This window comes from Labrus bergylta, chromosome 2 (genome assembly GCF_963930695.1).
Source record: "Labrus bergylta chromosome 2, fLabBer1.1, whole genome shotgun sequence".
NCBI lineage: Eukaryota > Metazoa > Chordata > Actinopteri > Labriformes > Labridae > Labrus > Labrus bergylta.
The window spans coordinates 12,555,312-12,578,247 of record NC_089196.1 but is presented as its reverse complement, the minus strand read 5'-3'; the positions used below and the strand labels follow the sequence as shown (position 1 = coordinate 12,578,247).

The 22,936-nt window shown below is 38.3% G+C and overlaps 3 protein-coding genes across 3 annotated transcripts; all 3 read left to right on the top strand.

Annotated features, from left to right (window-relative positions):
- The first annotated feature begins 343 nt into the window (after window positions 1-343).
- c2h9orf85 (chromosome 2 C9orf85 homolog) lies at window positions 344-3,864 on the top strand. Its single transcript, XM_020657814.3, has 4 exons — window positions 344-532; window positions 670-776; window positions 1,365-1,478; window positions 2,685-3,864. Exons 1-4 carry the CDS (start codon window positions 431-433, stop codon window positions 2,938-2,940), a joined length of 579 nt encoding a protein of 192 aa, XP_020513470.2. The 5' UTR covers window positions 344-430; the 3' UTR covers window positions 2,941-3,864.
- Window positions 3,865-6,824: 2,960 nt separating this feature from the next.
- On the top strand, window positions 6,825-16,609 carry gda (guanine deaminase). Its single transcript, XM_020657975.2, has 14 exons — window positions 6,825-7,062; window positions 7,698-7,786; window positions 7,878-8,049; window positions 8,280-8,367; window positions 11,729-11,834; window positions 12,198-12,225; window positions 12,316-12,423; window positions 13,499-13,606; window positions 13,696-13,793; window positions 14,094-14,161; window positions 14,485-14,631; window positions 14,940-15,058; window positions 15,147-15,174; window positions 15,264-16,609. The coding sequence occupies exons 1-14, from the start codon at window positions 6,934-6,936 to the stop codon at window positions 15,335-15,337; spliced, it is 1,362 nt and encodes a 453-aa protein (XP_020513631.2). The 5' UTR covers window positions 6,825-6,933; the 3' UTR covers window positions 15,338-16,609.
- A 1,512-nt stretch (window positions 16,610-18,121) lies between these two features.
- Window positions 18,122-22,718, top strand: si:ch211-214j8.12 (uncharacterized protein LOC100000539 homolog). The gene is made up of 5 exons (XM_020657169.3): window positions 18,122-18,359; window positions 18,906-19,174; window positions 19,292-19,458; window positions 19,866-21,076; window positions 21,726-22,718. Exons 2-5 carry the CDS (start codon window positions 18,952-18,954, stop codon window positions 22,117-22,119), a joined length of 1,995 nt encoding a protein of 664 aa, XP_020512825.2. The 5' UTR covers window positions 18,122-18,359; window positions 18,906-18,951; the 3' UTR covers window positions 22,120-22,718.
- Window positions 22,719-22,936: the final 218 nt, after the last annotated feature.

Sequence of the window (22,936 nt, the reverse complement as noted above, 5' to 3'; positions counted from 1 at the left end):
TTGATAAAAATGAGCCAACCAATCGTAAGGAAAGAGGGAATATTTGGGCCGGGATCTGATGTTTTGATTGACGTGTAGAACAACTAATCGGTGGTTACTATGAACGACGAACTGTCCAATCAGCAGTGATTGCGGTACTTCTAAGGTTAAATTGGGTTACGTCATTGTCAGAAAATGTATTTTATTACGGGGTTTTTGTGCCATTTTTTAAAAAGTCTTCAATATTTTAAATCTATACACATATTCTAAAAAAAAAAAAGAATTCATAATTAATTTGATCAGAACTTGGAAAAATTGAAGGGTATTATTTTGACCTCATTTACGTCACATCGAATGCTCGTTCTTCTTCCGGGTTACAGCTCTCCCCCTGGCGTGGTTTTTGGATTTGACAACGCACATAAGCGTGTGTACATAAAATTGGTTTGATAAAATGAGTTCTCAGAAAGGTAATGTCTCCCGATCGCGCGGCCAGAAGCATCAAAACGCATCTGCTTTCAAAAACGACAAGTACGGAGCCAATATACAAGTGAAGGTTTGTGAACTTTGAAGTGTTAACGTGTTGAATTAGCGAGCCTGTTTTGGATCTCAACTCAACTTTTCATTATGTTGTGTTGATGATATTAACTTTCCTCCATGTATCTGTTTGTGTGATCTTTTATTAAACTGTAGAAGGCAAACTCAAAGATCCACGATGGGCTCTGTCTTCACTGTAAAGGTGTTCTTGAGTGGAAAGTGAAGTACAACAAGTACAAGTCACTGACACAGCCTCGGAAATGGTGAGCTCCTCCTGCAAGCATTGTATCCACTTGAAGCAGTACACTGTCTGCACGACTGCACACATCTAACCTGCTCTTGTCTGCTTATTAATAAGGAGGAAATCAACACAGCGTTATGCTTACTAGTTAATGTTTTTAAAGCAGCAAAAGACATGTAAATTACAGTATTGCTTCTTTTTCCCTGTTATTGCATCTAAAGTTATGAGGAAATTAATAAATGCATTTTTTAATACACAGTTCAATTGTTTTGGCCTCTGCAGGCTACATTAAGGGAGTAAGGGATCTCAAATGCTCCCAGAATCAAAGGCACAAAGACTATTTAAACAAAGTGCACATGATAATCTATGATGCAAAACAAACAGCATTGGAGATTTGTTTTTTTTTTCTTTTGCTGGACTCCTTGTCCATCTTCATCAGTTTATATCTGGAATACAACAGTCCAACTCATATATAGGCTTTTCTTCTCATTTACATGTGCAGTAAAGTGTTGGGTGTGTATTATTATGTGATTTGATGGTGTTGGAACAAAAGACAAAGCGATGCACTTCAACTCATTTATTGGAGCTATTGCGTGTTTTCTTCTTTCAGCGTCAAGTGTTCCCAAAAGACTGTGAAGGATGCGTATCACGTCATTTGTAAGCCCTGCTCCCTTCAGCTGGAGATCTGCTGCAAGTGTGGAAAGAAAGAGGGTATCGTTATCCCGTGAGTAGTCTTTAATTAATAAGGTGTGTCAGTAGTATATGAGTGTGTTTGCTCGTCTGGGCAGAAATACAGCGAGCAGGCCAGGAATCCCTGAATTATCTTGGATTCCGACCTTAGCTTTGACAGTCATATCATCAATATTACCAGAAGAGCATTTTACCATTTAAAGAACATATCTAAAGTCTGATCATTTATATCCTAAACTGGCTCAGAGAAATTAGTCCATGCATTAAAAGCGCATGTATGTATGTACATGTATATGTGAATATATGATAGCATTTGTGGTTATTGATGTTTGCTTTGTGGTGTGTATGACCTTATCGATTTGATTTCTGTATCTTATTCATTCGGGGTGGGAATCAGCAGAGGCCCCACGATACGATATTATCACAATACTTGAGTCATGATTCTTCATTATTGAGATTTTAAACATTTTACGATATGCTGAGAACTGTATTAAAATAATAATAATAAACTAAATCAAGAACTGTTTTGTCAAATAAGAAAAAAAAAACATTATTTTTATTTTTACACAATGGGTGTAAAGACCTCAGACTGGCCAACACTGTGATAAAAGTAAAACTCTGTAAGAGCAAGTAGCAGAGAGACCTCCCATGATTCCCCGCTAGCCTCGACGTCATGTTTAGTAATTGTTTTGATTGAGAGCCCCCTGGCGGCGGATTTTACATGCTGTGCATTTAACTGAACACGGACATGTATGGACGACTGGACAATTTCATTAATTTTTAATAATGCAACTTGTTCAATTGTGCAATCCCTTCAGCAAAAAAAATTAAGAAAGCAATATGCTAAAAATGTTGATACTTGGGGGGCCATGAGACGATTTAATATCGCCACGCAAAATATCACAATTCTATGCTCTATCGAATATCCCATAAAGTTGTGTTCTTCATGAAGCACATGCAGGCCATTTAAGTGCAAGTCTGCCATCTTGTGGACAATAAGAGTCATTACAACTCATTCTTTGACATCAACTCATTTTTGCCTCATTTTTCAAATCTACATTTAATGCTCTTCGCATATATTGAACATTATGAGATGTATTTCTTCACATTGATCATATAATCCATTCCTTTGGTGACATCATGATATTCAAAACAAGTTTTTCTCAAAGGTTTTTCTTATGCTTAAAGAAGTAAACATCACACTGTAGCAGCTGATATATTCTTTTCTCTTACTGTGTAGAATAAACTCACAAGAGGAGGGGAATGAAGATGAAGAAGAAGAAGATGGAGAACAGACAAAGAAAGGACGTGGACGAGGAAAGAAGAACATGGATGACTTGGACACTGATGATGACTTTGATGATGATGATGATGATTTAAGTGACTTTGGAGACAAGGATGAACGAGAGGATTCGGATTGCAACCCCGAGGCAAAGAAGACGCAGAAAAAGTCTGATGTGATCCCAGATGTATCTCGAGTCAAGATTAAAGACTAAAGACATTGAGCAGGTTTTCATTGTACTTTATTGTATTTTATTCAACATTTACTTTTTGATTTAAAACATTACGAGGTATGGGATGTGTTTGAACTTGGTGCTTGCTTCACATACAAACATGAAGCAGCAACAACAGTCATTCTTTTTTCAGATTACATTTTTTTTAAACTGAAGTGTAAGAATTGTAGTTTTGATCATATAGAAGGAGCTGTTTCATCTCGTCTGAATGTGGTCATGGAGAAGTTCAGATAATGACTAAAACGAGACTGTGCGAGTTGAGAAAGTTTTAAGTGCCCAACCTTTCTTGATCTGTGACGTGGATCTGCGCCGTCAGTCCAATATCTGTCATTTAAATTATGTCAATATCAGACATGATAGAGATATTAGATCTGATCTGTTATAACAATAATACTTTAGTTATGTAAACTCATTTATCTTGTTGGATAAGTACATAAGAAATTGAACCAATTCTAAAACTATAAAGAAATAAAACTACAAGTGAATTCAGAATATACTTTTTTTTTTTTTGCAGAGTTTTGTCTTTATTAGATGGGTCAGGAAGTGTTGGGAGTAGAGCATTGGGGATGATATGCAGGGCCGAGGTCAAATTCAAACCCACAGCCGCTGCGATGAGCACTATAGCCTCTTTTTTTATGGGGCATGTTTCATAACAGCTAGGCTATTCGGTGCCTCGGGAATATTTCAATTGGATGCTGTTAGTTTGTAATTTCAAAATCACAAGTATTCTACATTAACAAGGGCTTTATCATTTACTGTACATTCAAAAACCCTTTACAAACAATGCACATTTTTAAAATGATTTTTCCCAATACATGCCTTACAGTGTCATTGATGTTTTCTGGACACTAAGTTGTCAGCTGATCAAGAACATCGAGTTAAAATAAAACATCACACAAAAAGTAAGGACATTTGTGTTTGGTAGATTTTTATTTTTTTTTGTTGCAATGCTTCTTGGCAATTCATGTTATACCGTTGGAAAGCCTGTTTTTTTCCCCTTTTAAATGGTGCCAAATTTGTAAGGAACATGCATTTGTGTGATAAGCAGCAAAGCAGTTTACTTAAGAATAAGAATCTAAACATAGAGCCTACGTCACCATATTTAATTTAGGATATACATTTGTATCAGATTCACGTTGATGTAAGTCACATCATATATTAGTTATACATTTCTATCAGATTCACATTGATCATCATCATCAGTTAATTCCAGCCTGTATGTGAACAACCAAATTATAACAGTTGAAATTCTTAATAAGACACATTACTAAAGTTTTCTATTGTCTATCCTGTTGTATTAAACAGGTACTCTGTTTGCCTGGATGCAGATTAGATATGTTTTAGAAGGTTTATGATCCCTTCTATTTAAAAGCCGTCTGAAAGAGAGGGGCTTTTCCAATCGTCCATCAGTCCCTTTGTTCTATAAAGTAAACAAGATGCTAATCATCAGTCCGTGGGTCCTGCAGGAAAGTTTATAAAAGAAGTGGGTCTGCAAATATCAAACAAAATAATTACAAAATAATTTACCAAACACAAATTTCCTTACTTTTTGTGATGTGTTTAGTTGATCTCAAAGAGCCCTGCAATTAAAGCTTAGCTGCATGAAGTTAGTGATGTTGTTTTGTGTATGGACTGTTCAGCAGAAGTGTTGATTAAGCCTTACTGACTGGGGATGGCCCCGATACAAGACACAATTATCAGTTAAACAAACAATAGAAAGTATTTTATCTTTCTTTTGCAGCTAAAAATATCAGAGATTTTACTCTAACGGTTTTAGGATGTTGAAATATTGCACGTAATACTCCAAATATTCAAATATGTTCAAGTAGATATTTAAAAATTTAAATATTCATGAAAAGATTCCACCTTTTAAACTGAAAGCTCATACTGATTACAGCTTTTGACTCAGTTTTGTTCCAATTTCCCTGAAAATGGAAACTCTTATCAGACATGTATCCCATTATAACCTACAAATTAGTTCTTTCTACTTCTTCAGAGATTTTTATATTCGGAGCATGTTCTTCTTTTTCCTGATGTTTGCAGCAGCTCTTCACACTTCCTGTAACTGAATAACCTGCAGTTACATTGAAAGAGAGTGTTGTCATTCATCATGTGGGGTTGACCATTTTAAAACTACTTCGAACCTCACTTCCTTGCTTCCTCATTTAGTATATGTGACATCTAACATGGATTAGTCACTGAGCTCATGGGATGACCATCTATTCGGGGTCTGACATTTCTCTCACATGTGCTTTGTTCTGCTTAAACACTTGTGACATAAGATTAGCGAAATTGAAACATTTTGTTTTACTTCCAAAGGGAAGTGTATGTCTGTGCATCCCTTTGTATGTTTTTATAAAAGGTATTTTTTTAAAGGTTTGTACATATTGAACATGAAGACCTGTTTGCTGTCACTTGAAAGATGTCCCCCTTTGTGGTCTATCTTAAGTGTGAAACTATTTATTTGCATCTTACGTCTCAAAATGTATTTAGAAGATTTCCTAGAACCCATGTTGAGGTCAGCATTGTGTTGAGTTGAGTTTATAGCAATTAACCAAATTTACTTCAAAAAGTAAGCCCACTCCATTTCAAGTGCAATCAGACCTAAGCTACTGTAAACTTGTGCCTTGATAATAATGTGACTGCATACCTTGAGGAGGATGTTATTTAATAGTTAAACCCTTGCCGTTAATACTCTTCATATACTAAGTAAGTAAGTACTGTATAGTGTGTATGCATATATATATGCAGAGGTTTTCCTTTCTTTTTTTCTTTTTTTTATTCTTCTTATTATATATATTTTTTTTTCTCTTCAGATTTTTTCTGATTGTGTAATACTGGCTGGTTGGTGGGTGGCTTGGGGGAGCATTAAGTGTGAGTGAATGTGAGTGTGTGTGTGTGTTTGTGGTGTGGGTGTCTCTGTGTTAAAATGTTTGGTTTTATGTTTTGGATTTACCTTTTATTTTGATTTTGTATTATGATGATTAATTTATGTTTCGTAAGGACACCCTTGAAAATGAGATGATGCATCTCAAGGGGCTATCCTTGAAATAAATTACAAAATTACAAATATAGGCTATTCAGGATGTGGGTAAGCAAGAGCACGGGGAAAACGTCTCCTTTTTCAATATCCATTTCGTGGCATAGCACAAAATACACTGACTGAACAACGACTTCTCTGATACATCACTTAAATTGCCTCCAAGCAATATCTATGGAACCATATTTATTTCAAATCTCGAGAGAGCAATCAATACCCAAGAGCAAATAGTAATGCAGTTATTAATTGCCACGCACACAAAACTATGTGTTCACATATATTCAACAACCTCGCAGCTGCTAGGGTGAAAAATAAAAAATGAATAGGTGAGGGCAAAGAAATGTCACTGTCTGCTTTGTGAGCGCAGGACTACAGCTTCTCTCACCCTGGAGTCAGAGGAGGGGTTGACTACCAAGTGTCCATTTTTACCAATATTCACCCTAAATATTTAAGTAACCGTTAAATCAAATAATGTGAATGATCACAACCTGAGAAAAAACAAGTTATACGAAATAATACAATATCACAAAAAAAGATCTCTATCTTTCAGTATTGATAGATGGATAGAAAGAGAGCATGTTGACATTCTCTCGCGTTCCAGTATGATTATAATCATCGTAAAATTTCCTTTTTCTCATCTGTTTAAACGAAAACCATGGGAACGAAACAGAAAGAAACTATACAACACACACACACACACACACACACACACACACACACACACGCACTCACGCACGCACGCACGCGCGCACACACACACACACACACACGCACACACCCTTTCCTCTCATTGGCTGCAGGTCGTCTTTGCAGTCAGGTGGAGCCGTGCGTACTGCAGGATCTCGGTGACCAGGGTTCTCAGAGGATAAAAACCCCGGTGCGCTGTGTCTGCTGCAGGTATCTCACTACTCGACTGTAAACGGTCAATTGAAAGGATGTCAAACAGTAGCAGAACCCACACCGACGTTTCGCACGTTTACAGGGGGACATTTGTCCACTCGACCCCGCAAACAGCGCTGCAGGTCCTGGAAGATGCGCTCCTCGGAGTGGATACTGATGGAAAGGTTCGTAACATGCTAAAACAGATTTTTTCGGATTACAAATGATTAAAATAGATACTTTTACTCTTACTTTTTATGGCTTTAAAAACGTGTGTTTTGAGTATTGAATTATAGGCATATAGCCTACTCAAATAGATACGCACTCACTCCAGCTGCTCCTACTAAACTTTGCGCAAACGGTTTTAAAGAAGATTATAAAAAAAAGATGATTGAAAGATAAAACACTTGTTACATAATAGCCTACCAGCTTTCAGGCACAAAATCTCGACAGTCTGAGGAAGCCTCTTCAAATACCAGTGGGGTTAATATTCTTAAATCATGCTTCAACCGTCTGGAGACTATAGTCTTCCTTTACCAGTTTACTTTTGCTATTGGTAAAAAAAAACATTATATGTGTTGGCATTATGGGAATAAACCAGGCTGGCTATAAAAGACCTTGATCTGTGAATGGAAGCAAAAACTGCATTAGCACAAAGACACAAAATGTTTAAAGAATCTCAAAAAGAATATTTTCTTGTTACGATTAAAAAGAGAAAAATAACTCCAAGTGTCCCCCCCTGACCACATTAACCATCTTAAATGTGATTTGTTTCTGCACTATCCAATAGCACTTTGATGATTCCCATTTCTGCTTTCAGATTGCTTTCATCGGTAAAGGCTCAGAAGTAGACACACTGTCTCAGACGTTTGGTTTCAGTGCGACTAACATCACCCAGCTGGCACCCCAGTAAGCAGATCACATCAATAAAATACCGAATACAAAGAATTGTCTAATAGCAGTAGTGTTCTGACCATTTCAATGTGTTCCTACGTTGCAGTGAGTTCTTCATGCCAGGACTTGTGGACACTCACATCCATGCATCACAGTACAGCTATGCTGGCACAGCCCTGGACATGCCCTTACTGCAGTGGCTCAATACCTACACATTCCCTGTGGAGTCACGCTTCAAGGACCTTGAGTTTGCCAACAAAGTCTACACCCAAGTTGTGGTGAGTTTTCTAGCATCATGAAATAATTTACCATCAAACTGTGAACATCATGGCGCATCAGTCACATGTCGTTGTGAGTGAATGACATTTGAACTTGCACTATTGAAACATTTAGTGAGGCCCACTCTATTGTCACACTGCCTATAATTAAAGGATTTCAATTATTCATTCTAGCTAGACCACATATTTTTCAATGTTAATCCTGTAACATGAACCCATGTGCTTTACAGAGACGGACTCTGAGAAATGGAACAACCACTGCATGTTACCACGCTACCATACATACAGAAGCTTCTCTACTGTTAGGACAGATCGCAAGTAAGATGTCCTACACTCCAGGCACACACACAAAAACACACATTTCATGTTTTATTTTCTGTTTAGAAACACTGGTCCTTTTTTTTTGAGTAAAAAGATGTCTCTCCTGTGGCAAGGCATTATGGCATTCAATTCTGGCAACGTAGCATGTAACTAGAAAAGCCTTTAAAGACCATAATACTGTCAAATATTTGTCCCAGAATCAAAATCACATGAGAGTAGTTGGAAGAGTCAAGTGGTTGTTTCGGAGGTTTTAAAATAACACATACATATCTATGCAAAGTTATAGTGAAATCAATGAAGGAAAATCTGTTAATGAACAAGCCAAATTATATTATGAGTGTAGGAAAAGAAGTCAGCTGTAACCAGCAGGGCAGTGACTCTACTGTATAATGATAATGGATCTATGCTTTGCTCCTTGACCGTCTCATTAAGCCTGTATAGTTGAAATGCATAACCTTGAAAGCAGTGAAACAGAAAGTACTTCAGTCAGCATGCTTTTCATGAAAGCAACTAGTTCAGAAACACATTTTTGTACTTCACCTGTAGGCTATACCTTATCTTGATGTTGTGTTACACAACCCTGAACACATAAACACACACAGAGAAACACTCACATGAATCTGTAACGATTCTATCCCAACCAAACTTACTCAGTCTTTTTTTGTGTAATCAGGGTTGTTGAACTGTCACCTTTGTCCTGTTCTGAGCAGCAGATCCATTACTATTGATGTTGATGTTCAGCCTTTGTTTGTAGGCGCGCTTGAGAATTTCCAACAATTCCCAAACATTTCAATGTAATTGATATAATCTTTACGAATGTGGTAAAAATACTACAAAAACTATATTTGCATACAAAATCCAATCCAATGTGGTATATTTTCTCTTGGTCTAAAGTTCAAGGTCCCAGGGAAAACTGATACTGACACACATGTTCTGCCTGATTTGAGTGGAGATGTTTGGTCACTGTGGCAGAAAGCTCTCTCACACTCTATGAGTGACACATCATGTGCACTATTTTGTAACACTACACTTATTACAATGTGGCTTGGGTGTGACCCTGTAGGCTACTTTCCCATCTCACATATGTTCTGTGTTTGAAGTTAATAAACCATTTGAAAATCCACAAATCACATTCATAATGTTAGTTAAAAAGTTCACATGTCAAAAGCAGTATTTAACATGCCTCTCTTTGAACAGAACTCAGTGATGCACACTACTGTGTTTGAACAAAAATCATTAATTTTTAACTGTTAACAGACAATAACAGGCGATTTTGTAGCTCATATACCTAGATACACACAGGAGATATAGAAGGTTACACCTAGGGCCTGTTTCAAGGTTTTCTGCAAACACTGAGTCAGTTAACCCTGAAATGAGGGAAACTCTGGGTTTTCCGTTTCAGACAGAGAGGTCACTCAAACCCAAGAAAGAGGGGTAACTCAAGCCCGGTCCAGATAGGGGGGTAACTTTACCTTCTACTATGGTAACTGAGTTTGTGAAACTAACCTGGTGGGGAGCAGGTTTTCTTCAGTGAACCCCGAGTTTCTCATTGAAAGGAGTGTTTTCTTGGTCTGGAGATTGTCTTTAAAAAAGGTGAACTGTTCCACGGTGGATCAACTTAGAATTAAAGAACTTAACCATCAATTATTATTTTACAAACATGAAAACGTGAAAAGAATCCCCCTATTGTGCGGAAATCTCAGATTATGAAAGGTTATTGGACTGTTTAAGGATTTTATTAATTAGGTCAACAACAATGGAATTAATTAAGAAGCCTGTCTAAGCACAAGCAGTAATGAAACAATAGTCCTCTAAATGTAGTTATTTGTTTTATTAGTGGGGTAATTCATAATTACCAGGCCCTCTCTCTCCCTCCCTCCCTCTCTGTCATTTGATTTAACCATGTCTTACATTAAACCGCTCTAGGATAAAATAATCATGGAAATAATTCTTTCAAGAATGTGAACTTCTTGCTCAAAGCTGATTATTAATTCAGTAATTCCTTAACTTGTTCTTTACTGATTAACTGAACATTTTGTGCAACCTAAATGCTCAAAAAATCCAACCCCTCATCCCATAAATCCTCTACAACATGACTGAATTACCAGCTGGGCAAAGATACAATGTGAAAATAAATTGCTCTTAATGCAATTCAATGCAAATTTGAGTTACCTCATTAGTCTAATAGGTGTAATATCAGACTGTATTATGCTCCTGTCTCTGTACAGGCATTTACATTTGCTCTGTCTGTTCATAGCTTGTAGACTTCAGGGCCTTGTACTTGATCAATATCTCACACTTTGTTGGTTTTTGAGTAAAAATCATGCAGGACAACTTGCAATTCTGTAAATCGGATTGGATCTCCCTTCAGTCAGAGCTAAGCTGTAACCAGAATAACTGAAAACATTTGTTCATGCATAAACAACTGTGCGTTTAAAACAAATGAACACAAACAACTTGTCAGTTCACAAATGTAGCTGCAAGTAAAACACTGTGCAGTATTTGTCAGTTTGTGCACTGATGGATATGACAAAAATATGTCAGTGTATTTCTTAATCAGACCATTTCTTAGACTATTTCTTTGTCTGTCGTACTCTCATTAAGTCTTGTTTAATGATGCTTAAATGTATCATATTTACAGTCTATGTTAAAAAGATCTATGTTAGCTTAGCGTCCATAGCCAGTCTTGCACACTTGTACAAGACAGGGTTAATGATGACTGAAGACTGCAGTACTGCTGACAGACAGGGCTGGAAACAATAATAGATGAACTTTGTATTTGAACTTCCCTGTTCTTCATACTCTGTGCATGGATGTGTGGTAACATTGTCCGAGTTGTCTAAAATGTAAGAAGACAGGGATTAGGGCATGTGAGTGATGGCAGTATTTCATTTTGATATGTGAAGGACTTGAAATGTTGCAACACAGATGAAGAACCAAAAAAGAACATGTGACATTAGGAAGACTGTTGATGAGGTGAAAGTTCAAAAACACACACAGGTACTGAGTGTATACAGTGTGGCGTATTATCTGCTCAGAACGATCCTTTTAGAGAAATCTGTGTTCAGTCTTCATTTACATCCAGATGTACCTTGTTCACATTGCGTCATCATGCTATCATGGTCAAGATGGAAAGTGTAAGGTCTTAAAATGTCATGCTCAAAATGTTAAACAGAAAAGCTGCCCAATAGTAGCAAATCTGGTGTGAGCTCAAAACCCAACTCAGCTTATGAGCTCACACCAATGGTTATAGTTTGATGACAAAATGTGTCTTTTAAAAGAAGCATGGCTCTCTGGAAAACAGCATCAAAAGATTAGTGCATATCTTTGTGACTCACACATCATTGTTTTTCCTCAGATGACTTTGGACAGCGTGCCTTGGTGGGTAAGGTGTGCATGGACAGAAACAATTCTGTGAAACATTACAAGGAAACCAGTCAGGAGTCTCAAGAAGAAACCTGCAGGTGGGTACAGACGTTTTAATACTAGCAGATGTGTGAGGCTCTTTTGCATGTTTAGTCGGGTCTAGCTCCACTGTACAGAGCTGAAAGAGGGGAAAAATATTGAAAGAACCTGCATTTTAACAGGATGTATGAGTGTGACTATCCTGGTCTGAACTTCTTTTTATAGTCTATGGTCTGAACTAATATGCGTCTTAAACTTAGGTTTCTTGATTAAAGTAAGAACATATCTGTTTGATATATGTAACCACAATCTGCTGCAGCTGAGTTAACATTTTAGATGTACATGTTTTGAGTATTTTGTAATCTGTTAATGTATGACTGACCTGCAAGAGTTACAATTTCTATTGTATCCCCCCCTTCAAGGTTCATTGCAGAGCTCTTAAACAAAAAGGTAAGATTTTTTTTCGAGGGGGGGGGGAACAATTCAGGTTAGTCTGATTTTTTTTAAGACTCTGTTACTCTGTTTTATTTTTTCCTGTAGTACCCACGGGTAAAGCCGGTAGTGACTCCACGCTTCGCTCCATCCTGCACAGGAGCCTTACTAGGACAGCTGGGAGCGATCGCTAAGAATAACAACCTGCACATTCAGGTGAGCTCATTGTGACAACCAAACCAGGCTATGTCCACAGGGGACTGTTGGATGCTGTTTCCAAAGAGACCACAAAGAGTTGTACCTGTGGGGGTTTTAGAAGAACATAGTAAGTACATGCAAACACTATTTTCAGCAGTCAAACGCTGCCTGGCAGGAATAAAAAAAATACATATTCCATCATGACAATTCAATGTTGTCCAGTCTTGTCTGAGGGAACAAAAGTTGTTCCTAAACTATGAAAAAGCTTGTTCATGTTGTTTAAACATTTAAGTACCAACAAATGTCCCATTGACTTTAACTTCCCAAGGAAATCAAATCGAGCGTGTCAAAAGCTACAAGTACTTGGGTTTTCTTATTGATTGTGAGCTGTCTTTTAAAGCACATCTCTCTAAATTGGCCTCTAAACTGAAGGTGAAGTTGGGATTTTATTATAGAAATAAATCCTGCTTTTCCCTCAGAGTGAGGAAACTTCTTGTTTCATCAACCTTTCTTCCTTTGTTGGATTATGGAGCTGTGCTGTATATGGGCGCCTCAGCCAAATGTTTACAGCCATTGGACACCGTGTATCACTGTTCGTTGAGCTTTGTTACTGGTTGTAGACGCATTACTCATCACTGTGACTTGTACACTAAATCTGATTGGCCATCTTTGAAGGTGTGCAGCTATATATACTGGCTGAGTCTTATTTATAAAGCTCTTATTGGTTTAGTTCCTTCTTATTTATGTTCATACCTTCAAAGAACCAGACGCCACTATGCCTTGTGTTCCTGTGATGTTTTAAAACTGTCTGTTCCTCGTTCCTGTTACTTAATCATGTCATATTTATTATGACATATGCTGCTGCTGCCCTCTTGGCCAGGTCACCTTGTGAAAGAGATCTTGATCTCAGTGGGTTAATTACCTGCCATAAAGATTAAATAAAAATAATAATAAAAAGACATGAAACTTAAGTTATCTTTTATTACACAACTCCTGCTCTGTCTCAATGCTATTGTCTATATCATTCCAAGATTCCCCTAAGGCACCAATTTAACCTCTGTTATACAGTTAATGTTTTTTTTTTTTTTTACAGAGTCATATCAGCGAAAACGTTGAGGAGGTGAAGCTTGTAAAGGATATGTTTCCTGAATCAGAGTCTTACACACACATCTACCACAAATACAACCTGCTCACTGACAAGGTGGGGAAGTCACACTAACATCCTATTAATAAAAATGCTGTTATAAGAATGCCTTAAAAAGGTGTTACTTGTGGTGTTATGATTTACAGACAGTGATGGCCCATGGCTGCTACCTCTCCGATGAAGAGTTGAATCTGTTCAGAGAGACAGGAGCCTCTTTGTCTCATTGTCCCAACTCCAACATTTCGTAAGTTTCACATAGCTTCTGGATTACAGCTTCAATGTTATGGAGAAAAAAGATCCCCTAAAGATTATGCAAAACACTTACTTTTACAATCCAAAAACACTAAGCGGTATAACACTGTATAACATTGTAAATCGTTAGAAATGCAACAGATGAGGTTTTAATGATTCATATGATGAAATTGGGTTGTCATGGCAATATATTCTTCTGTCTCAAATATATGACTTTGTAGAAACATAATATACAATTCTTCTGATCATTGTTACACTGTATGAGAAACCTCTTTTTTTCCCATCTGCCCAGGTTGTGCAGTGGTATTTTGAACGTCCGCAATGTCCTGAAACATAAAGTGAAGCTGGGGCTCGGAACAGGTAGGAGCATATTTTTACACTTGGAAACTCGAGTTCAATATTCTGCAGCATTGAAGTAATTAAGGACATTGTTCTGTACTTGTTTGGTTTTGCAGCAGTCACTCATTTTATAGTTTTAGTGGATGTAATCTGTAGAGGTTTGGCACGCAGGGCAGCTGACCATCACCTGATCACTTTTTTTGGGAGCTTTGCTGGTTTATAAATCCAACTGGATTTACCAGGCCTCGATCTGACGTTCTCCTTTTATATACCCACCATACATGTTTGTGAAATATAATATAATACATATTTGTATTCATTTGGTGTATCCGCCCTGTGCTCAGATGTTGCAGGGGGTTACTCTGCCTCCATGCTGGACGCTGTGAGGAGAGCTCTCGACTCGTCCAAAGTGTTGACCATCCAGGACCCGGAACACGAAACACTCACCTTTGAAGAGGTGTTCAGACTGGCAACACTGGGAGGCAGCCAAGGTATAACATTAACAACCCAGTATATTAACAACCCAGCTGTCACTCAGAAACAGAGGCATTGTGTAGAATTAACAACAACAAAAAACTTGTGTCTCCGTGTTTGCCCCTATCCCTATCACAAGTCAGTTGTTTAAGCTGGAGTGTCATTGCCAACTTTAAGATAGTCTGTATGAGAAGCGTGCAGCAGAAATGCCTGATTCACTACACCAGAGGCTGCAGGAAGATATTTTCAGTGGTGACTGATTGTGATTTTACGGGGGTGAAGGGAATACAACAGCATCTTTTATGACATGTTTTTTTTTTTCTAGCCTTGTCCATGGACGACCAAACAGGGAACTTTGAAGTGGGCAAAGACTTTGACGCTCTGAGGGTGAATGTAGCTGCTCCTGGTGGACCCATGGACCTGATCCAGTCTGACGCACCAAAGGTTTGTAATTGGGGACTATCTTAATACTGTACAATGGAGCACATAAACCAGATTCCAGTTAAACACTTGTTTATTTTTATAATTTCAGATCCTTTTGGAGAAGTTCTTGAATTTGGGTGAGTGTCATTTTAGTTGTCCTAAAGTTTCCAGACTCAAGTGTGGCAGGACTAACTTGCTTTATGTTTGGTTACTTCCTATTTCGCAGGTGATGATCGAAACATAGTGGAGGTGTTTGTCGCAGGCAGGAAGGTGGTTCCTTTCACAGACAAAAATGAGTAAACACTTGGATCATCTGCTCACCTTCACGCGTCTCACTGCCTAAAACCCACCAGGAAACTTAGCTTGAAGAGGACTGAACAACTAAAACACATCAGTGATAATATTTGAGCAGCTGCAAACGACCCCATGCTTCATACATTTTGCTGCTACACACTTCCCTTTAGACATTGTCACATTAAACATTATACTGTTAAATCCTGAAGATTTTTTAAATTAGGTTCAGTGAGGGTCATGAAAGACTTTGGTCAGCTGTGTTCAAATTCTGTATTCTCCAAGTCTTAATGGCTGATTACAGGATTTACCACAGGAAATAAGGGACTTATCAAGAGCTGTGAACCTTTCCCGTTATCTGTTAGTCATTGCAGCTAGTTGGCTTGTTGCTAATTCTATATTTTAACTGAACTATCTGAAAAAAAAATCTGATCTTTTGCTTATTTGTTGTAGGCTTTGTAGTTTTATTTACGTAAATCTTTCACTTAAACTAGCACATTTAAAAGAACAAGTGGACTCCAGAGTGTGTGACTTATTTTCTATTTGATGTGGAGATGACATTGTTGCCTTAAGAAATCAAAACACGGTCCTAGAAGTTCAATCGGAATGTCAGACTTTGTCCTGGTGTTGTAAAGGTGCGCCGTGTAGCTGCGGTGCCTCGCCTTAGTTAGTCATCTTTAGGACATTGCTTTTGTTGCTGAGATTGTTTTGAGATTGTTTTGAACAGAACAGAAGACCTCAGTTCTACTCACTCATCCAGTTTTAATAGTGCACTCCTATCTTGTGTTTGAAAAGACAAAGGCACATGATCATATTCTAATCTCTAATGCACAAATGGGGGATCTATCTTTATCTTTATCTTTATCTTTGGTTTCACTTTAACTCACTCAGTTTCTCATGAAATTAAAATCATGTTGCAGCAGTATGTCTCCAGCTATTGTCTTAAGAAGTTACTATTAAAAACAAATTTAAACTTACTTTGGATTTTACATTTTTACTTCAAATCCCATTCTGATTTGATTAAGTGGAAAGTCAAATTTTACTTAACTTGGTGCCTTAAGATCAAAATCATTTAACTTTCTTACGACTGCTTTATGGCTGACATTGTTTTTCTTTTTAGCTCAATGTAGATTTTCCTCAATGCCACAATATATTTTTAATGATGTAAATGTAAATCAATACAATGTGTCTTATGAATATTTGCTAGATGAAGGGGAATTAAATGCACTGATTGCTGAATATGTGTTTGTCTTTTGTAAATTAAAATGTATTCAGACATAATCACTCTTTGACTCTGGATTTTAAATGTAAAAATCAGAATGCTAAGAAATCTATTCTTTTGGTTTATTTCATGCTATTCTCTCTAATGTGCAGTTATTCAAGGGGCAGCTTCTCGTCGCAAACCATATTTCAAGATGTACAAATGTGTGAATTCACAAAATGTGTAACTGACACTTCCAGCACGCTCACAGTTTCTTTAATCGACTATCTTCACCATCTGGTCCAGACAGCAGAGAGGGTTATATAGCAGTAGCATATAAGTGAGACATGACGATGGTGTCTGACCCTACTGACATGCCCTACTGACAGTAAGGACTGTAAGTGATAGCTGCCACAGCCATTAGAGGGCGACACTGTGCTTGGAACCGCCAGTTATCACATATCTGCACTCATTAAAGTCCTCACAACAGACACAAAAATCGAATACATAATATTTACAAAACTTGTCAAATGCTGATAGTTAAGATTGTGTCTCATCATGTGGTAGTTTATTGATTCAGTTCATGTTTGAAAAAGGAAGCCCATGTACAACTTTTTAGAATAAGCAAAGCAAATGAAGTCACACATGAGAGACACTGATTTTAGATTCAATAAAAAAAAAGAAGGATTTAGAGTTAAAAATCTAAGATCCCCCCAAAATGATATTAATGTGAGTAAATACAGTAGTTACCAAATCCCCAAAATGTAAGTACAGTTTGTTTCTCCCTCCGACCTGTTTTTATTTTTATTTTCATGTAAAATAATGTGTTAGGTGTTTTTCACCTGTATAAAAAATGCATACTTTTTACTTTGTTGTATTTCTCTGTGTATATCTGTTGAGCCAATTGTTGCAGAATATGGTAAACAATACAAAGGCCTATATGGAGCTTTTTAGAGCTTTTAGAGCTGATGGTGGTAGTAATCTATGTCAACAAGACTACTATTTCATTTAGTTTCATTTTAAGTGTTACAACTTAGAGATATTTAAATTTAAGATCATCTTAAATTGAAATAAGATTAGGATAATCTTTTTCATAAAGGTAATCACTGTGTCCTCATCATGTATGGAACAATTAATTTCCCCTGGTAATCGATCCTGCTTTTTGTTTGTTTCTGCTTGAATCAAATAAATGAATCAGAACCTTTGGACATTGTGAACAGTGTTATTAAATACTTATAGGCTACTTTTTGTCTACCAATGCACACTTAATCTTTGTGGAGCACGGAACATGTTGACAGAAGCGAACATGTTTCTTATTTCTCATAGTTTCCAATATGATATGGTATGAAACTAAACATTTGGTCCTCAAATTGCTCACAAATTATTAAAGAACTTGTAAATGCTGTATGAAAAACGCTTTCGAAGCCCTTTACTATCCCTATATTAACCCCGACACAGTCTTGTGGGTATTATGCCCTAATTATTGTCTTTAAGGACTACACCACATGGGTGGCTTCTGCAAAAAAAAAAAAAGAAAAAAAAAAAAGGTCAATTTGTATAAACTGGTAATGCACAGATGGTTTGGTATATAGATCAATATTGGCGTTCACGGTTTGTTTCTTGATTAGATGGGCATAGTCCGTCAAGCCTTAGAGGAAATGATGCCTGAAAGACGAAATTCAGGTCTTCAAATTCTCCACATTCAGTCAGGAAGTGCAATGAGCAAAGGTTGGCTGTCACCTCTGTAACCATGGTCGTTACTCATTTCTTTTTCTTTACATCCGTGTCTTCTTGTTCAGTGGACATAAAGTGTCATTATTGATTTGACGGGTAGGTCTTACTGAAATAATAAGTTATTGCATTTGTAATATTACGCCGAATAAATTCATTTATATCCTCCCATCTCTCGGACTTTCCTCTTCAATGTTCTCGGCTGAATTGACTTGCTGTGTAGGAGTAGCTTGATAATCATTAAAAGTGAATCTACTTCTTTCATGTGAGATTAAAAAGTATAAACCTAAAGCCTGTCAAAGTGTCTTCTTTTACAAAAGAAACAACGAACAGACAGTAGAAATCCCTTCTTGTTTATGTCTGAAATTGAGCTCTAAAAGTCCTGGAGATAGAGCTTATACAACTTCTACAGTTTGGCCTATTGTCATTTATTACTTTATTTATAATTTACTTATTATTACGTTTTTTATGAATCAGCATCCAAATAATTATAACAATCATTATGAAAATCTAAACCGCAGTCTTTCCCAAACTCTGGGCCTTTAAAACCTCATTATCGTTCACTTATTTCATATTTATTGACCTGATAGTAATTTGCCATGACATTTTCTTTCTTTCTTGTCTATCTGGTTCATCTTGATACAGAGTCAGCATCCACCTCCGCTCTGAAACCAGCTGCTGCAGCCCAGCGATGCCTCTGTTTCGGGCTTCGGGGGAAAGTGGCGGGGTGAAGCCTCGGCAGAGGAGGATGAGGAATAGGAAGACAGATGAAGACAGCTCTGTACTTTCACTTACACGCCTCTGTCTGCTGAGCCTTGCTGACAACATGAACGACGTGTGGGCCAAAGACTATGCTGATAACTACCTGGATCACTATTTCTTCAGACACATCATGGGGCCTTTCAACTTACTGTGTGAGCTACTGAGGGCTTCAGTGACAACCAGCGGCTTACCTAAAGATCAAGAGCTGTACGGTGTGCTTGATTTCCCCTAAAGCTTCTTCTGTTCTATATTTTTCTTTGTCCCCGTAGCAGGTGAGCTAGTGGAGGAGCTGACACATCTGCTGTGCAACAGGAAGCAGTTGTCCCGAGCGGCCCTCCACCTCTTGCTGGTCCCTCAACTCCGTGCTCTGTCTCTGGAAAAGTGTCCCGGCCTGGTCACCTCTGCTCTCTGTGGCCACATTTCTGCACGTTGCCAGGTCAGACAGAAACCCCTTATTTGCTGTCTCACACTGGAGACTGAAAAGTTACACGTTTTAATTATTTAACAAGGTAAAAGTCTCTTTTTCAAGAGGGCCCTGGCCAAGAGAGCAGAACAAACATTGTTATAGCGAAACACAAATTAAACAGACAAATGTGTCTCATACTACAGCTCATGTTTGATCACTCAAACACCTCCTTGAAATCAGAGCTATCAAAATAAATAAACAGTGAACTTCTCTTTACAAAGTTTAGATCCTTTGACGATTGGCCAAACTTGATGTAAAAATAAGTACAGGATATAATTTTCAATACTTTGATCAGCATAGTTGGAGGTTTTTTGTTGGGTTTTTTTTGCTATTTTGTCTGGCCCTTCACTCCTTTATCACTTTATATTTCCCCTCAGGGTCTGTGGAGTCTGGACCTCTCCGGAGCCCAGCAGCTGCCCTCGAAGGCTGTTTCAGAAACCCTAATCTGTTTACCTGCCCTGCGCTCGCTCTCCCTGTCTGGTACACTTTGTGACGGATGTGTAATCCGGACAGTTGCCCGCCACTGCAGATTTCTTCGCCACCTAGATGTCTCTCGCTGTCATTTCCTCTCTCCTGCTGCACTACTTCCTCTTGGGGGCGGGGCTTTGATTGTATCCTATGGGTGTCCTTCTAGTGTCTCCAGCTCTTCATCCAAATCCCCTACATATCCTTCTCTCCCTGCACATTTTTCTCCTCCTCCCCTTTGCAGTCTGCTCGCTCTGGATATTGGGTTTGGGAAAGAAGAGGGAGATCCTGTGGCAGCTGCAGCTTTCCTCCTTCTCTCCCTGCCCTTCCTGGAGAGAGTGGCCATGGAGGGTCTTGCACAGGCCTGCTGTCTGATCCAGAACAGACACTTCAGCAAGACAAATGAGTTCACTGACAGAGAAGGAGTACCGAGGCTAGGGGAGGTGTGGAGGCACAGACAGGTCATGGACAAATGGAGTAAAAAGAGAGAAGTTGAAGAAGATGAGAAGGAAAAGAAGGAGGAGGAGGAGGAGGAGGAGGAGGGGAAGATATTGTGGGAGGGGTATAGCAGTGACAGCAGAGATGAAGGGCCTAATTTGTCTCAGAGCCAAACAGAGAAAAAGAGGAGAGGAAGTGTTTTGTCACAGTCAGATGATGATCACCTGATCCTGAGCCTGAAGGACGTGAAGGCTGTATCGTGTGACTCTCTGGACGGTTTAAGTCAGTTGTGTCCAAACATCCATTCCATATCTGTAAACATTGATGATGATGATGATGAAGTTATGGGAGGAAGAAGTCAAGGGTCTCTGTTAGCTGCAAGTCTTAATACATGGTCAGGCCAGCTACGGAACCTCTCGCTGCACTACCTGGGCCCGCTGCTGGATCTCCTTCCGGCCTTGCAAATATCAGGGTCCTCATTGGTCTCTTTAACCCTGGAAGGAGTAAAAACTAGCCCTCACACTCCTCTACTGGAGATCATTAAGGCATGTCCCAGACTCAGAGACCTGCTCATATTCGCTGAGCCTCCGACTACACTGCAGGAACATGAAGACGACGAAATGGGGGAACAGCAGGACGATCAGGATCTTCCACAGCTGTCTAACCTCTGCTCTCTAACACTCAAGTAAGGCTACTGTTATGGCTAAAATAAACTTAAAACAATGGCAACTACTGACCTTTGCTGCATAGAAAATGCACAACAAGTGGGTTCACTTTTTGTTCTGACACATGTAGTCATGTGTTTGAAGAAGCTATCATGTGAAATATGGTATCACTAAATCTGCTTATATTGATTCATTTCTTATCCCTTTAAATGTCACTACTCTTATTTTATTTTTTGTGGGGTCACATCTTCCGAGCTTTCCTAAAAGCAAGAGGAGTACCTTGTGTTGCCAAGGGCAGGCTGAGTTAATACCATTGTGATTATATTTTTCAAATCAAATATTTGACACATCAAATTTGAACATCAAATTCCTAAGCACAGCAAAGAAGGTGGGAACATTATTTGGCGCAAACATGCGGATTGCGCACGGTCATTTTTGTACATCTTCGTTGCTTAAGCAAGATTCTGAATGCAACATTAAATGTGATCTGAAGTTTTTTTTTTTAAAGCTTGAGCTTTCACTTGCTTCCTGCTGTGTAAAACCACATCCAATTTGAACTATAACACTGTAACACCAGCCTTGGTTTTTGATCTAAGGCTGATTGGTGAAACCGGCTACAAAATTAGCTTTTTGATATTTGTCTTCGTTGTGTTTCTAATTTGTCTGCAGATTCTCCTACGATCACAGCCGGATGAAGCCCATCATGTCCTGGATGTCTTTAAAGAAGGTGCTCAAGTCTCTCTTTTTGGGTTCTCCTTCACTGGAGAAGCTCTCGTTGGTCTCCCTGCCGTGCCCTCTGAACTGTGTTTTACAGGATGTGCTGCATAGAGCGGACTTGGCCCTGGATCTTTATGTGGACTCTACAGGTGTACCTCCAATGCCACTTGGGCGACTTCAACACATAGACCTGCAGCGAACAGATGTGGAGATGACAACAGTTAAAAGTTTAATGCAACGGACCAAAAGAGTGAAGTGCATAGATGTGAGCTACTGCTGGAAAATCAGTCAGGCTGAGTACTTCAACTGTGTCACAACCAGTAAAGTCCAACTTGTCTGGTTGTAATCAAGAGCTGTGCAGCTGCCATCACATGAGCTACACTGCTTATTCAAATAAAAATACAATGCAAATGTACAGTGTGCACAACAGCTTGTATAAATACAACTCTAAAGATTGTATCATTTTTTTTTAATAATGGATACAGATACAGGATAATCTTACTGACTTTATATGCGCTCACTAATTAAAGTGTGTCCTTAGTGACACATCTCATGTTCCTAAAGTGCTTAGTAATGAAAGAAAAACAATCAAGGTATTTTGTTTTCACAAGTATTTTAACTATCATGTTTTCTAAGTCAACTGAATTCATTATTAAGGTTTTTGCATAATCAGTATGAGTTTAACTCCACAAATTCACACAAATGAAAATAATATTTGATTAATTTGCAATAAGAAGACGGCATAAAGAAGGAAGAAGATCTGCACACCAGGGAGCTCCCAATTCAAGCCAACATGCGCATGTTGGCTAAATAAATCCTTTAAGGGGAGTTCTGTGGTGTGTCTTATTGCTTCTTTATGGCTGTTTGTTTTGGATCTAGCACCCACTAAGGGATGTGCATGTCTTTTTTTGTGATTTTCAATTAAACATGATGGCAAACATTTCATTTTCTGGACTGTAATTGTTTCTTTTGCATGTATTCTGTATATGATTTGAGAAAGACAATCATTACAAATTCATTATTTGAACTGTAGATACGGAGGATATACGACTCTGTTTGAATAGATAATTGCCCCACCCTTTTAATGGTGAATTTCAGCTCCTCCTGTCTGGACGTATAGGTATAAAGTACCAGCCTGTAAAACTAATACAAGAATAGCTTTG